The sequence below is a fragment of the Grampus griseus genome (assembly GCF_964374135.1).
Source record: "Grampus griseus genome assembly, chromosome: 15".
Lineage (NCBI taxonomy): Eukaryota > Metazoa > Chordata > Mammalia > Artiodactyla > Delphinidae > Grampus > Grampus griseus.
In genome coordinates this window covers 83,598,883-83,614,729 of record NC_139009.1, presented here as the reverse complement: position 1 = coordinate 83,614,729, position 15,847 = coordinate 83,598,883, and the positions used below count along the sequence as shown (strand labels likewise).

General features: G+C 44.4%; 1 protein-coding gene across 1 annotated transcript in view; it reads right to left on the bottom strand.

Moving 5' to 3' along the window:
- The window catches only part of IL1R2 (interleukin 1 receptor type 2), a gene marked incomplete at both ends in the record, with an annotated part of 100,525 nt that extends 89,573 nt beyond the window's left edge, over window positions 1-10,952 (bottom strand). Inside the window, 2 exons of the mRNA XM_082672783.1 lie at window positions 9,766-9,869; window positions 10,837-10,952. Of these exons, the coding sequence (XP_082528909.1) occupies window positions 9,766-9,869; window positions 10,837-10,952 (220 nt within the window). The remainder of the gene's footprint in view (window positions 1-9,765; window positions 9,870-10,836) is intronic.
- Between the last annotated feature and the right edge of the window lie 4,895 nt (window positions 10,953-15,847).

Sequence of the window (15,847 nt, the reverse complement as noted above, 5' to 3'; positions counted from 1 at the left end):
CCTAAGTCCCAAAGATTGTCTCCTATGTTTTCTTCCAAGTGTTATCGTTTACATTTTACATGGAAGTTCATGGTACATATTGAGTTAAATCTTGTACAAGTAGTGTGGGTGAGACCGAGATTCTCTCTCTCTCTCCCCCATCTACGGATGTCGTGTTTCTCCAGCACTATTTGTGAAAAAGTCTATCCTTCATTGCACTGCTTTTGCATCTTTGTCAAAAATCAGCTGGGCATTATCGTGTGAATCAGTTTCTGGGTTCTCTATTCTGTTCTACTCTTCTGTGTGTGTATTCCTCCGCCAACATCTCACTGTCTTGATGACTCTAGCTATGAAGAAAGTTTCAAAATCAAGTAGAGTGATTCTTCCCACATTATACTTTTTTTTCCCCAAAACTGTTTTTGCCGTTCTAGCTCCTTACCTTCCATATAATAAGCTTAGAATAAACTTGTCTAGTTCTACAAAAAAATTCTTTCTGGGATTTTTATGCAATTGCCTTAAATCTATAAATAAATTTGAGGAAAAGTAACATCTTTTATATTGATGTCTTTTAATTATATTGATGTAATATAATACTGATGTCTTTTAATGCTTAAACATGGTACATCTAATGTATTTAGATCTTCTTTGATTTCTTTTATTAGTACTCTGTAGTTTTCAGCATACAAATTCTCTACATGACTTGTTAAATTTATACCTAAATAATTCTATTTTTTTGAGAGACTGTAAATGGTATTGTGTTTTTAATTTTGTTTCCACATGTTCATTGCTAGTATAAACACACAAATATCGATCACATTTCTATGTACAAAAAGTAAATATGTGGAATCCAAAATTAAAAACATAATACCTTGACTTCCTTGATGGTCCATTGGTTAAGACTTTGCCTTCCAGTGCTGGGGGTGCGGGTTTGATCCCTGGTCAGGGAGATAAGATCCCACGTGCCTCACAGCCAAAAAACCAAAAAACTTAAAATGGAAGCAATATTGTAACAAATTCAATAAAGACTTTAAAAATGGTCCATGTCAAAAAAATCTTAAAAAACTAAAAAATAAAAACATAAAACCACTGGGAATTCCCTGGTGGTCCAGCAGTTAAGACTTGGTGCTTTCACTGCCATGGGCCCGGGTTCAATCCCTGGTCAGGGAACTAAGATCCCACAAGCCATTCAGTGTGGCAAAAAAACCAAAAACAAAACAAACAAAAAACAAACAAACAAAAACCCCACAATAACCAAAAACAAACAATAAAAAAAACCCAAAATACCATTAACAGTGAGATGCTACTATCCACCTGTTAGAATGGGTAATGTTCAAAACACTGATAAGACCAAATATTGATGAAGTTGTGGAGCAGCAGGAACTTTCATTCATTACTGGTGGGAATGCAAAATGGTACAGTCACTTTAGCAAATAGTCTGGCAATCTTTTACAAAGCTAAACAAATTCTTACCATACCATCCAGCTATCACTCTCCTTGATATTTAACTGAATGAGAGGAAAACTCATCTCCACCCAAAAACCTGCACACAAATGTTTATAGCAACTTTATTTGTAATTGCCAATAATTGGAAGGACCCAAATGTCCCTCAATAGGTGACTGGATAAAGAAACTGTGGTATATCCATACAATGTAAATTTCCCAGCCAAAAAAAAAAAAGGAAATGGGTCATCAAGACACAAAAAAAACATGGAAGAATCTTAAATTGTTAAATGAAAGAAGCCAGTCTTGAAAGGATATATACTCTAAGATTCCAACTCTATGAGATTCTGGAAAAGGAAAACTACAGTGACAGTAAAAAGATCACTGGTTGCAAGAGGTTCAATCAGCGGGTGACTCAAGTTTTTTGCTCCTTTGTGCATGTCTGTGAAAGCACCGTAAGTATTCTTTTTTTTTTTTTTTTAAATGCATTTAATGAAGAATCACACTAGTTGGCCCACATGTGGGACCTTCCCGGACCAGGGCACGAACCCGCATCCCCTGCATCGGCAGGCGGACTCTCAACCACTGCGCCACCAGGGAAGCCCAAGTATTCATTTTTAAGGTTACAAATGAATTTTAGCAATTAGGCAACTTCACAAATATGGAAACTGAAAATAATGAGGGACTGTAATTTATCTTTGTCTTCTGGCTGCTTTTAAGATTTCCTCTTTATCTGGTTTTTAGCAGGTTTATAATGACGTTATCTAGGTGTGCTTTTCTCCCTGCTTGGGGATTACAGAGCTTCTTCAATTATTCACTTAATGCATTTTTTTGTCAACTTGGAAATAGCATTGCCTGCAATCTCTTCAAATATTGCTTCATTTTTACTTTCCTCTTCTTCTGGGACTCCAGTCTCTACATATGTGAGACTCTTACGCTGCATTCCCTACGTCTCTCATGTTCTTTTCTGTATTTCCCATGCTTTTTCTCTCCATGATTCGTTCTGGAGATTTTCTATGGACCTACTTTCCGGATCACTAATCTTGTATTTTGCTGTATCTAACCTGCTGTTAAACTCATCTGTGGAGTTTTCTGTTGTATTTTTAAAAATTATTTTATTTTTTTAAAAATGGAACAAAATTTACCATCTCAACCATTTTAAGTGTACAGGTCAGTACTGTTGAGTACATTCACTTTGTTGGTCAGTCAGTCTCCAGAACCCTTTTCATCTTGCAAAACTGAAGCACTGTACCTATTACCCAACAACTTCCTATGCTACCTCTCCACACCCCCAGCTCCTGGAAACCACCATTCTGCTTTCTGCCTCTCTGAACTTGACTCAGCTAGATTCCTCACATAAGTGAAATCGTGTAGTGTATGCTTTTGTGACTATTTCACTTAGCTTAATGTCCTTAAAGGTTTATCCATGTTGTAACACATCGGAATTTTCTTTTTAACGCTGAATAATATTCTGCTGTATTATAGACCACATTTGCTTATTGGTTCATCCATCAGTGGACACTGGGTTGCTTCCACCTTTTGGCTGTTGTGAATTATGTTGCCATGCAGATTAGATTTTTTTTTAAATTGGAGTACAGTTGCTTTACAGTGTTGTGTTAGTTTCTGCTGTACAATGAAGTGAATCAGCTATGTGTATACATATACCCCTCCCTCTTGGACCTCCCTCCCCCCATCCCACCCACCTAGGTCATCACAGAGCACCGAGCCGAGCTCCCTGTGCCGTACAGCAGGTTCCCACTAGCTAGCTATTTGACACATGGTAGTGTCTATATGTCAATCCTAATCTCCCAATTCATTGCTATGAACATGGGTATACAAATATCTCTTGGAGACCTTGCTTTCAATTTTGGGGGGTGTATACTCATAAGTGGAACTGCTGGATCTTATGATAATTCAAGTTTTAACTTTGGGGAGGAACTGTCATACTGTTTTCCATAGCATCTGCATCATTTTACATTCCCAGCAACAGCACACAAGGGTTCCAGTTTCTCTATATCCTTGCCAAAACTTGTTATTTTCTGGGGGTTTATGGGTTTTGGTGGGTTTTTTTGGCTTTTTAAAAAAATAATAGCCATCCTAAGAGGTGTGCAGTGGTGTCTCATTGTGGACTGACTTGTGATTCAACTTGTGATTCCCTCATGAAGTGATGTTGACCACATTTTCATATGTTTATTGGCCATTTGTGTATATTCTTTGGAGAAATATCTATTCAAGATTTTGCCCACTTTTTAATTGAGGTTTTAAAAAGATTGTTGTTTTTGAGGAGTTCTTTACATATTCTGGATATTAACCCCTTACCACAGGGGTCCCCAACCCCCGGGCTGCGACTGCTACTGGAACCAGGCTGCACAGCAGGAGGTGAGCGGCAGGCGAGCAAGTGAAGCTTCACCTGCCGCTCCCCATCACTTGCGTTACCATCTGAACCATTCTCCCCCCATCGCTCGCATTACCGCCTGAACCGTCGCTCACATCACCACCTGAACTGTCACTCCCCCAACACTCGCATTACTGCCTGAACAATCCCCACACACACTTTCCATGGAAAAATTGTCTTCCACGAAACCGTTCCCCGGTGCCAAAAAGGTTGGGGACCGCTGCCTTATCAGATAAATGATTTGCAAATATTTTCTCACATTCTGTAGGTTGTCTTTTCACATCCACGGGGTTTTTAACAGTGGTTTCACATCCATGGGGTTTTTAACAGTGGTTTCTGTTATTGAATTTTTATTTGATTCTATTTCATTCATTCTAGTTCTCTGCAGAAATTTCCAATCTCTTCATCTCTTTTATTAAACATGATAATGAAATGATCCAGTGTAACTCCAATATCTGCATCACTTGTAGGTTCTTTCTCTAGTACATTTGTTTCCTGGTTTGGTTAACTTTTTTGTGATTTCTTAGAATGCCTGATACTTTTTTATGCTGGACGTTGTGTATGAAAAATTGTAGACAAAATTTGAGGTTCACTAATGTTATCTTCCTCCACAAAGAATATATTTTGCTTTCTGTCAGGCAGTTAGAACAGGGACACATCACCTTATCCAGTCTGGGTCTGAATGATTCAAAGTTGAGTTTCAGTCTTTCGGAAAGGCTAGTCTTTTTCTGGTTTGCTCTTAACTCACGTGTAGCCCTCGCATGGCATCAAGAGGAAGCCTGGGGTGTTTCCCAGGGCTTCTCCTGCTTAGTGGGCAATTAACTGAAATGTTTGCCTCCCCAGACTCATGAGACTGCCCAAAGCTCGCTTAGCTTCCCAGCCTCTCAGCTTCTAGCACCCGTGCTGCTTTCGAATCAGCAAATGTCCGAAGGGAGAAGTGGAACAGAATGCTGAGTTCAGCTCAATGTGGCTTTTAACTCTGGGATTTTGCACTCTTAAGTCTTGACTGCTCTGGTAGCCCTGACGTCTACATTTTGTCTCTCCAGTCACTATGAGATTGCTGAAAGTTCAACTCAATTTCCTAGCCTCTTTGCTGCTATTTCCTGCTCTTGGACCCGTACCACTTTCAAATTAGCAAATCCCTCAAGGGTAGAAGCACTGAAGGATATTAGGTTCACCTGTATGTAGCTCCTTCTCTATAGCATCAGGGCCCCTTCAGTCCTGTCTGCATTAATAGCTCTCGAATGCTTTCAAACTGATTTGACTTCTATCTTCTATGGCATTTTAGTTGTTCTCAGTGGTCTGGAACATGCTATTCTATCATTGCCTGATACCTTTACCTGCACTTAAAAGTAACAATATGATTGTTAAAATGAAAAAAAGAAAAAGAAATCAGTACACAGGCTGAAGGCCAAAGTCAGGAAAAATTTGTAAGCAAGCTGAAAGACAATGCTAAAAACTTTAATAAAAAAGACAGAGAAAAAATGAGAGTCAATCCACCAGGTAGAACATCCAAGTGACAGGAGTTGCTGTGATGTCAGAGCTAGTGAAAGTGGGGGAAAATTGAAAAAATGGTCCCAGCATCAAATAAGCTCACCAGAGTTCAGATTGAAAGGGACCGCTAAAGGAATAGTTGGGGGAAAATCCAGTAAATGAAAGAAGACTCATGAGTATTCAGAATACCAAACGTAAAGGAAAAAATCCTAGATGCTTCCAGAAGGGGAAACTTTCAAGCACCAAGGAATGAGAATCATACTGAATACAAGTCCTCACTTCAGCAATAATCAAATGATATGACAAAGGAACAATACCTTCCTAATTCTGAGGGAAATTTATGTTAATAGAGAATTTTATTCACAGGCAAACTATCAATCAAATATGAGACATGGAATGAACATAAACATTTTCAGAAAGACAAAGACCTAAAGTTTTCTTCCCATGTACCCTTTCTGAGGAAGTTACTCAAGGATACACTTCAAGAAAATAAGGAAGGAAAACAAGCCAGGGAAGGAAATGAAATCCAGAAAGCAGTTAGTAGAACCCAGGTAGGGAAAGGGGCAGTGATCAGTAAAGGGAAGTTGCAGAATGAGAACTGGCCAGCTCTCATAGACAGCAACTGGTCCAGGCTAGACCAGGAAGTTGCGATGGTCCTCAGGGATGTCTCTGAGAAAGGTGGATTGCATTCTGTAGGTGGTATCAATGAAAGCCTGGGTGACTTGAAAGATAAGATGAAGACATCTTTCTTTAAAGGTACTTCAGGATTCTAGGAGAAAACTTCTGTTGAGGAAAATCATGGTTAAAACATAAACCATGGTTTGAGTAATTAATAGAGTATAGAAAAAGATCATCAGTTTGATCCAGATACCAGAACTATCTTCCTTTCAGTGGAATAGAGGTCATAACATTTGACTGTAAAGAGGGAAAAGTAGTTCTAGCAACCTCTTGACTAGGCAGAGAATAGTATCAATATTTAGAGTTGGACTAATGTAAACACTATACATCTATTTTCAAATTTCATAATCAACCCACAGACAAAGCACAGAAGACTTAAATATAGTAAAACGTGTTATTCAGTATGAAATAGTAAACAAAATTATAAAGCAAAATGTGAGAGGTAGAAGACAGAAAATGTGGTACAGGGCAGGGCATGGGGCTAGTGCTCTCATCTTACTCCATAAGGAAGTAACACATCCTGACTAAATTTGGTACAACCAAAAAATCGATGTTTACGTGTTTTCTGCTCCCCCTCTGGATTGCGCTAGTAGTTACTGGGTATACAATTTTGTCAAGACTCATCAAAATGTACATTTTTTAATGGTCACATTTTATTGTATGAATAAAAATACATAATTCTGAAAAGCTGTGGAGGAGAGGAGTAAGAAATGAGGGCTACATTAGCCAAAGGCTTGTGTTTCTCAACAGGGAGTTAATAGATATTTCAAGTTGGTAAATCAAGAAAAGAGGCATTTTAACAAACTAGAAAGTCTCTCCCGTTAAAACAGTGTGCCATTTTGTGCACAGGCAGACTAACAGAACAAAACAGAAAATCCATAAATAGTCCCCATTGCGTACTCAAACTCAGCCTATGATAAAGATGTCATCTCAACCCAGAGGGGATAAGCTGGGTTTCTTAATGTGTTATAAAGTGTCAGGATAACCCTATGGAAAAAGATAAAAAGCAGATTTATTCCTCACACTGCACATCAGAATAATTCCAGACAAATCAGACATAAAACGTTTTTTTAAAAAAGAAACCATACCAATACTAAAAGCAAATGTGAGCCAATGACTCTATAACCAGGATCGGGGAAGTTTTCCTGACTCAAAATCAAAGACCACTAAGCTCACGTCTAAAATACCAAGGAGCCAACTTGAGGAGGCCCCTACTGGCCAAAGCAGAACCGCTGGAACATTGACAATTCTGACTTTTAAAAAAATATATCAATTACAATGTGTTAAGTAGATCCTGATTCAAACCCACTGTTAAAAAAATCCCTGAGACAACGAGGGAAATTTGAATACTGAATGACATTTGCAGAAATTAGGAATTTCTGTTAGTTTTTTAGGTGTGATAACGGTTTAGTCAATTTGGAAGTGGTACTGAAATATTTAAGGACCAAATGATCCAGTGTCTGGGAGCTGCTTCAGAATACTCCACGAGGAGAATGGGGTGGGAAGATAGATGAAAGAAGTGGCCATCCATGGGTAATAGCTGAGGCAGGGTAATGGATACACAGGGGTCCATCTTCTATTCTTTTTGTATGCATTTACATTCTTCCATAATAAGGCTTTAGAAGGTGTTATAAGCTCTGCTGATTATTTATTGATACACTGCATAGTAGATATGAATTGAATCAATCAACAACATTCAGCGCCAGAAGTGATGCATGATTTCTTCTGTAAACGAGATCCAATCCTCTAAGCTTCCCCTGGTTAAAATGTTAAGAAATTCAAACAAAATCGTGTCTGGAGGATGGCGCTTCTCTGGAGGATCATATCAGACTCTTTGGAGCTTACATGTCATCTGAAAACAGCAGATAGGTCTCAATTCTTCAGCCCGTGGAAACATTCACTGTTCAAGCCTGTGGAGTCTGTCCGTCACCCGGGGATCTTTGGTTCTGCCCCCTGCGACCCCAGGTTTTTGCACTCATTTCCTGTGACACTTCTCCTCTTCAGGCGTGCCATCACCCCTCCCCTTCGTTGGACCCTGCTCGGGCTGTCATAACGAAAGACCACAGACTGGGTGGCTTACACAACAGAGATTTATTTTCTCATAGTTCTCAAGGCTTGAAATCCAAGATCAAGGTGCCAGCAGGTTGGGGTTCTCCTGAGGCCTCCCTCCATGGCGTGCAGATGGCCGCCTTCTTTCTGTGTCCTCACGTGGCCTTTCTCTCTGTGTGGACACTCGCGGTGTCTCTTCCTCTTCTTATAAAGACACCAGTCTTACTGCATCAGGGACCCATCCTCATTTAACCTCCACTGCCTCTAAAAAGGCTTTAACTCCACATAGAATCATGTAGAGGGTTAGGGGTCCAACATATGAATTTTGAAGGGACACAATTCAGTCCACAACAGGCCCCCTTTTGCTCCTCCCCAGTGGGCCTGGACTCTTAAACAGAGGTCTCTGCAGTGAACACGTCTTCCGGGTGCCCGGCACCTCCATCTGGCCTGAAGCGCAAACCCATCACTGACTCTGCAGGGATGAGAGAGGCGAAGGCCTGGCTGCCTTGGGGTGCGAAGAACCAATATGAGCCCTTCTGGGATTTCTCACGGTTTCAAGGGCAAAACATACACTATATCAATAAATGTACATATGCCAACTATGCCACAGGGGTGAGAGTCTCTGATTCGTTCTCGCTGAGGAAACTTCTAACAAGGGATAAGAGGTGTGGGCAAGCATGGCACAGGGAGATCAGCTCGGTGCTTTGTGACCGCCTGGAGGGGTGGGATAGGGAGGGTGGGAGGGAGGGAGACGCAAGAGGGAAGACATATGGGAACATATGTATATGTATAACTGATTCACTTTGTTATAAAGCAGAAACTAACACACCATTGTAAAGCAATTATACCCCAATAAAGATGTTAAAAAAAAAAAAAAAAAAGAGGTGTGGGCAAGTAACAGGCTCTCTCCCCCCTGGGAGTTCTTTGTACTTCTATATGATTGTGGAACTTGGCTCAAATGACTATGCTAAACTTATGCATTTTCCAACGTCCTTACTCTTCCTGTTTTTACTAACAACTTCTCTAGAAGAGTGGTTCTCAAGCATGGTCCCAGACCACCTGCCTATCCATTAGAAATGCAAACTCTCTGGCCCTACCTCAGAGCTCCTGAACCAGAAACTCTGGGATCGGGCTCGGCAAACGGTTTTTAACAGACCCTCTAGGTGATGTGACACATGCTCAGGATTTGCTACACTTGGAAGGGCTGTGCAGCCTCACGGCTCCTTCTTCTCTCCTGAGCCCCAGCGCTCTCCTCGGGGTGCCTTGGGGCTCGTCACAACTGCGGGGAGGCCGGCATGTCTTTTCAACTCCTTATAATGAACTTGGAGTCTGAGCTACAATTAGATCCTCTTCCTTCACGTTATACAATAATCTCAGCATGCAACACAGTGGCTCATATATTGATCGAATGGATCAACTATTTCATGCCTAAAACTATAAAGACATTTACCTTGGCGACTTCTCTGGCCCCTTTCTCTCGGACCAGTGAACCTCGCCCGGGAGCGTCCCCAAATAAAGCTTGTTTAAGCTCTCCTCCGTTTCTTGGTCCCGTTCCCTACATTTGGTGCCGAAACCCGGGAGTGGTACCAAGCTCCGCGGGTTACCGTGCGGGCCGCTCCTCCCCTCCCCCAGGAGACAACCAGGGAACCTCTACTCATCCACCCGATCCGGCAGAAAACGGGGTAAGTCCCCGTCCCTTGTTCCCTCCGACCCTCAGAGTCCCTGCCCACCGGACTCCCTGTCCTTAATCGCGGCCGCGTCAGGGACTCCTCCGTCCTCTCTCCGGGCCTCGGGCAACTGTGGAGACGTCCCAATCGCCTGACCGCCCTCCGACCTGCCGTGAATTGGAGACTGAGACCAGGGACGCCTCTCTCCCTCTCCATTCACTCAGGGACAGACTGGGGGTCATGGGAACCTCACAATAGAAACCAGATCCTAAGACCCCCCTGGGGTGCCTCCTAGCCAATTTTACAGCCCTCGGGTTCTCCCAAGATCTCCGTCGCCGACGGCTTATTTTCTATTCCACTGTGGCCTGGCCACAATACCCTCTAGACAATCAATCCAAATGGCCTCCTGAAGGGACTTTCGATTTTAACATCCTCCGTGATCTAGATAATTACTGCCGCAGGACGGGCAAATGGTCTGAGGTCCCCTATGTCCAGGCCTTCTGGTATTTGCGCTCCCGCCCTTCCCTCTGCGTCGATTGTTCCACTTCCCAGATCCTTCTTGCCAAACAGACATCTCCTACATCCAAGCCCCTAATTTCCTTTGACGATGACCCCTCTCCAATTGCCGACCCACCGGAATCTCTCGCCTCTCCCCGCTCCAGAGCTCCTCTCCAACCTCCACCCTACCCTGAGGCGGTCCCTCCTCCTCCCGAACCCGCTCGGCCCCTCCAACCCTTCCCCCGCCTCCCTCGATGGTTTCTCCTCCCACGCCCCTTGCTTCGCCAATTAGTGCACATACACGCTCTCACGACTCCCAAGATCCAAATCTCCTCTGCCCTCTGAGGGAGGTACCAGGAGCGGAAGGGTTAGTTAGAGTTCATGTTCCCTTTTCCCTCCAAGATCTCTCTCAAATAGAAAAGCGATTAGGCTCCTTTTCTGCCGACTCTTCCCGCTACATCAAAGAATTTCGCTACCTCTCTCAAGCTTACGATCTAACCTGGCACGATATCTTTGTGATCCTATCTTCTACTCTGACTCCTGACGAGAGGGAAAGAATTCAAACTGCTGCCCGAAACCATGCAGATCAGGTTCATCTTACTGACAACTCCATGCCTGTTGGAGCGACTGCCGTACCTGACACCGATCCAGGCTGGACTTATCAGGATGGCCACGATGGCCGTCGTAAACGCGACCTCATGATCCAATGCCTCCTGGCTGGCATGCAGGCCGCCGCTCATAAGGTAGTCCATTTTGAAAAACTAAAAGAGATAACCCAAGAACCTAATGAAAATCCAGCTATCTTTCTCAATCGCCTTACAGAGGCCTTAAAAAAAAAACAAAACACTTACCTTCATGCAGATGCTTCATGTTCAGTTTTATGGAGGTTACACAGGCTCTCAGATGCTGAACTTGATGATCTGATCCTGGCGGATTATTGTCTAAGACAAGAGTTTGGTCCTACTTCTGGCAGATTCCAGGAGGAGCAGGCTCTTAGGCTACACCCAATTCACAACAATGGCTTCAACACAAACAGTGGGGTGGAAACTCCTGCATCTGGTTCTCCAGAATCATATCAAAGGATTGGGAGCATACATTAAAACAAGGGTGTTGTACTTCAACACAAGGGAGATCATGACCCGGACTCTTAGGCGATGGCTACCTGCCCTGCATTTTGGCCACAGTACCGGGTGAGTCAAGAGGAATCCAACACTCAGCTCCTGTCAGTCACTGGGTTATACATGGATATGCCATGATGCACGCGTCACAGAGCTACCATCGTGCTTCTCAGTTTCTGCACAGGTCCCATGCTCGTATGGATCGCACAGTGGCAGGAATCAGCATCTGGATATAAAGGTGGGATGGGTTCTCCCCACAAGCACGAGAACCTCTGACCACTTCACGCTCAGCTCCCAGCCCGTGACTCAGAGGTCCCGGCTGAACTCGCTCCCCGGCACTGGACGGGGCCTTCTGTCTAAACACTGACCACAAGCTGCACAGAACCTGTGACTTCTTGTGGGGCATGTGAAATCGCAGGGCTGCTGCTCTTCCTTCCTCCTGGCCTTGGGGCAATGAAGGGCTCACCGAGGAGGGAAGACAGAGTTACCAAGGGCACCACATCAGTCTCACGGGGAACAGCAAGGGCTTCTTACCCATCAGGCACTGCTAAATCGGCCCCTGATATCTGCCAATTATGTGGTCTGCCTATCCTGGCCTCTCTCATGTTTCTGTTTTAATGAAAACAATCAAAAATTTTAAAATCCAGGTTTCTTGATGAAAATATGAACAAGCTAAAATAGAGCAGACTCTGTACCTCCTTTGCCTCCCCATCCCAGGTAACATTCTGGTAGAACGCTGTCGTAAAAAAATTAAAGTGTTTTTAAAAACTATTTTAAAACACCGATCAAAATAATGTGCACTAAGGGGTAGAAAAACCAGACTCTGGAGATGAACGGACCAGGTCCTAGGCCTCCCTAGGACTACCCCCTAGCAGGTTATTCCACCTTTTAGGGGCTTCAGTGTCTTCTTCAGTAGAATGTGCCAATAATATTTACTTCAGATGATTCTCGAGTGGATTAATTCCCTAGTGGATGCTTCCCAAGTGGTGATGGAGAACTTAAAAAGTGGCTCAGAACTGAGACGTGCTGTGTGAAATCCGCAATTTCAGTCTTACTGTGGAAAAAAGAATGTAAACTATCCAATTGTTTAAAGTCCTGATTACATATTGAAATTATATTTTGGAATATATTGAGTTAACTAAAACCATATTAAAATGGGCGCAATTAAGTATATGTTGTGTCTTACACTAGAGACTGACAAAGTGATGTTTTGTGTTGCCAGCTGAACTTACTCGTGTTCACATCTTAAATGCTGCTGCCGCCGCAACTACCCAAGTCATTAAAAAGTATCCCAAGATTGTTGACATCTCTACTTTGGGGGTTCTTTTCTTGCAAGGTTAACTGTTTAAAAATTGCCATTATTCACCTGTCAGAATTATCACCTACTAGAAAATTAAAAAAGAAAAATAAATAATATTGACATTGACATATATTACTCATAAACCTAAGAGCAAAGCAGTATCGGTTCTCACTGTTGATCTTTGGAGAACATTATACATTTGAACTTAGTATCTACACCAATACCTCCTTTCTCTGTTTTATACACTAGCATCCCATTGTTTAAACAAGGCTGGAAATCTGAGACAGTTCTGGACCTGGGAAAATGCAATCAGTCCTCTTTTGCAACCAAGAGGATTGACTAAAGCCCCCCAGAACCAAATGGTCTCAGGTCCAGGAGGACCTGCTCATTTCCCGTGATGGGAAAGTCCCAGGATTCTACTTGGTAGCTGCAGGGTTCCCCGGGGAGTCAGCCATGGTACTGGGAAAGAGGAATCAAAGGGAGTGAGGCTTCCAGAGGGGCCCTGGGTGGGGCATGGGGGGAGCTCTGCAGTGCAGTGAGCACCTCGGTGTGCCCTGGAGAAAGTTCCCATCCATGCCCTTGCCCATCCGTTCCTGCTGCAGACAGTTACTCTCCAGATGGTTGCCTAAATACCTACTTGCTCAGAGGTTCATTCCCGTTTACAAGGAATACCAAGGCCAGTTTGCACTTGGGCTCAAGAATGTTCTCAAATGGCCCATGGACTGTTTACCAGCCTTGTTTATATCCAGTCCCAACAAACCTCAAAGGGCCTCCCCTACAACCTAATGAACCTCAGGGGACCTCCTCTACATCCCAACAAGGTCAGCCTCAGGGCATGGGCCTGACCAGCCATGGAAGTTGCCCATTTCCTTCTTCTGGTCCCTTCCATACTGAAAGCAGAGTCTGTCTATGGGTTCAACCCACTTTTCCTAGATCTACCACTTGGCACCTCACAGAGCTACCCCTCCTGCCTCTAATCACCTCTCCGAATAAAGTCAACAAGCAGCACCCCGTCTTCTCTTCTACAGGCCAAGCAGACATGTGTAAAAGCCCTCAGTACACGCCTGGGGCCTAGCGGACACACACACAGTGTTTGCTGTCATCATTGCTCTTAATGACTCCAAACTGGATTGATTAGTGGAACTGTCTTCAGAGGTTTATAATGACTTCTCCTAATTATCTTTGGTACCTTTCCTTTAAACCAGTCTTCTCGGGAACTGGTCTGGGGCCCTTCCCAGTCGGTCCCTCACCTGTGCTGAGGCTGCGGCTGGTCTGGATCCCACGATGGGTGCATCCAGCCAGGTGTGGCCTGACCAGAACAGGGACGTCCTCTTCTCCCACTTCACCGCTTTCTCCCATCAGTCCACACACACACCGGCTCTTGGCAGCCACATTGCTGTTTTTGCTAAAAAGTAGAAACCTTTCCGGTTGCACTGTTACTGAAGGCTCTGCTTTAACGTCCAGGGAACACTGATCACTGGTTCTGGAGCTGCCCCTGCAGACAGCGCCCCGCACTTCCCCCAGGAGGACCACACCTCCAGACACACAGCACCCAGCGATGCTCAACCCAGAAGACTCACCCAAATGCCACCAAGCCCCCAGAAGTTTACGAGCATCCACACCTACTCGACGAGGTACCCTGGCAGGGCGGGTTCAGGGACAATCAGAAGGCCTTCCAGCAGGCGGCACTAAGGAAATGTCCTCGATGCCAGTGAGAGACATGAGGCCCCAACAGGACAAGGCCCTTTGGAAATGGGACAGTTGAGCCCACCTGCTCAGGACGAGAAGGGGATCTGGCTCAGCAGGACGGCTCTCAGGACCCTTCCTAGGGGCAAGCACGCAGGCCAGAGGGATGACCCGAGAACCCGATCCAGACCCCAGCTTCCCAGGGTTGGAGGCTGGCCCTCCGTGGGCAGGCTGGTGCTGGGTCTTTAGACATGGCAGCTGTACTTCTGGAAGGTTCCCCCCAGTCCCGAACGTGACCACCCTGCACCACCTGACCTGTGAAGCGCATGGTGTTTAGCATCAACGTCTCAGCGGGGAGGGGATCTCTGGGTTTCTAAGCGCTGGCAGTGGAAGCGCGTCTCAGCAGCAGGAATCCATCTCCGGGGCAGCTTGTCAGGTTGCTTCCCCCAAGGGGTGAAAGGTTAGCCCTGCAGCTCTCACTGGGGGCTGGGACCCAGCTGGCTGGCAGTGACGTGGTCCATCTGTCCTAGAGCTGAAGGCATCAGGGTCAAAGATGAAGAACCAAGGATGTCGATAGAAACAAAGAATAAAAAGACAGAGAAAGAAAGCAAGCACCTGCTACAACAGGACGAACCTCCAGACACTCTGTGAAACCGAAGGGGCCACTGACAAAGGACACACACTGCAGGACTCCACTGACACAGAACGTCTACGAGAGGCACGTCCACATAGAGAGAAAGTGGTGAGGGGTTGCATGAAGTTTAGGGGGATGGGAGGGGAGGGGACTGAGGGACAGCGGCAAACGGGTGTGGACTGTCTTCTTGGGGTGATAACCGTTTAAACATGGATTGTGGTGATGCAGCCACAGCTCTGAAGGACTAAAGGCCACCAGATAGTCCATACACTTTCTTTCTATTTTTTTAAGATTTCTTTTTTATTGGATGTGGACCAATTTTAAAGTCTTTATTGAATTTGTTACAATATCGCTTCTGTTTTGTTTTGGTTTTTTGGCCGCGAAGCATGTGGGATCTTAGCTCCCAGACCAGGGATCGAAAGCACACCCCCTGCACTGGAAGGCGAAGTCTTAACCACTGGACCGCCGGGGAAATCCCAGTCTGTACACTTTAAATGGTGTGGCATGGATTATCTCAATAAAGCTGTTAATAAAAGAATCAAGGCAGGATTTAATCTCTTTATTGTAGAAAAGTTGTTTAGTACTGTTTTCTAAGGTCTGTGTTACGTCTGACTTCCAAACACACTTAAGGAAAGAGCGGCATTGCTTCGCTCAAGCTGTATCCACGTCAGCCCTTTGCAAGACTCCTGGGGGGCATGCTGCCAGAATTTCACAACTCAGACCAAAATAAAAACAGTAATTTTGTATCACTTTGTGCTGGACCATCTAATTCAAATTTCCTGTAACCAAGCAAACTAGGAGATGAGACTTAGCATCAAGGAACCGTGCTCTTCTTACAGGAAGCCAAGTTGCAGCCGGGGGACTGGTGAGTCTGTTACAGGACCCGGGTGGCCCACGCCCAGCATGTGA